Raw genomic sequence first — 997 nt, 5'->3', positions numbered from 1 at the left:
CAAGAGCATCAGCTGCCACTTCTGGGACGTGGGGGGCCAGGAGAAGCTGCGCCCGCTCTGGAAGTCCTACAGCCGCTGCACCGATGGCATCATCTACGTGGTGGACTCAGTGGACGTGGACCGGCTGGAGGAAGCCAAGACGGAGCTGCACAAGGTGACCAAGTTCGCGGAGAACCAGGGCACGCCGCTGCTGGTCATCGCCAACAAGCAGGACCTGCCCAAATCGCTGCCCGTGGCCGAGATCGAGAAGCAGCTGGCCCTCCACGAGCTGACCCCTTCCACCACCTACCACATCCAGCCCGCCTGCGCCATCATCGGCGAGGGGCTGACGGAGGGCATGGACAAGCTCTACGAGATGATCCTCAAGCGCAGGAAGTCCCTCAAGCAGAAGAAGAAGCGGTAGAAGCTCCAGCCGAGGCGGGGAGGGATGGGGGAGCAGACAAAGGAACCGAGGGGGAGACAGAACCAAAGCGATTCTTTTGGGTTTAATCGTTCTTTTTTTTATTATGATTTTTTTTTTCTCTTCCCCTTCTTCATTTCTTTTTTTTTCCTCCCCCTTCCCCGAAGGACAGACAATAGTGGAAAATGGGGGGAAAAAAAAAGCGGCCCCCGCCAGCCGAGCCCAGATCCCGGAGCTCCCCTCTCCCGTGCTCCTGAGGGTCTGATCCGGACTCCCTTGGGCTGGAAACACGGAAAAAACCGGGATGAATCCTCCCCATCTGCATCTCCGGGACCACCACCGAGCCTTTGTGTGCCGGGGAACCAGCAGGGCAGGACCCTGCTGGATGGAGCGCGTTCGAGCGAAGCCCAGCGTGCTTTTGGATCTCTAGCGGGGGATTTGGGGGTGTCGGTGCCAGCCCCACACACGCATTTTGGGGCGGGGGGTGAGGATGAAGCGTGGCTCGGCAAGGGGGCTGCAGCCCTCATCCCTGCATCCCCGCATCCCTGCATCCATCCCTGGGAAGGGGTGTTGAAAGCTTGGACGGGGGTGGGGGGG

The 997-nt window shown here is 60.4% G+C and overlaps 1 protein-coding gene across 1 annotated transcript in view; it reads left to right on the top strand.

Annotated features, from left to right (window-relative positions):
- ARL4C (ADP ribosylation factor like GTPase 4C) overlaps positions 1 to 977 on the top strand; it is a 1,474-nt gene extending 497 nt beyond the window's left edge. Inside the window, exons 2-3 of the mRNA XM_005430455.3 lie at positions 5 to 399; positions 578 to 977. Of these exons, the coding sequence (XP_005430512.2) occupies positions 5 to 399; positions 578 to 665 (483 nt within the window). The 3' untranslated portion in view covers positions 666 to 977. The remainder of the gene's footprint in view (positions 1 to 4; positions 400 to 577) is intronic.
- Positions 978 to 997: the final 20 nt, after the last annotated feature.

This window comes from Geospiza fortis, unplaced genomic scaffold, assembly GCF_000277835.1.
Source record: "Geospiza fortis unplaced genomic scaffold, GeoFor_1.0 scaffold400, whole genome shotgun sequence".
Lineage (NCBI taxonomy): Eukaryota > Metazoa > Chordata > Aves > Passeriformes > Thraupidae > Geospiza > Geospiza fortis.
The sequence above is the reverse complement of the archived record's forward strand: the minus strand, read 5'-3'. Positions and strand labels throughout refer to the sequence as shown.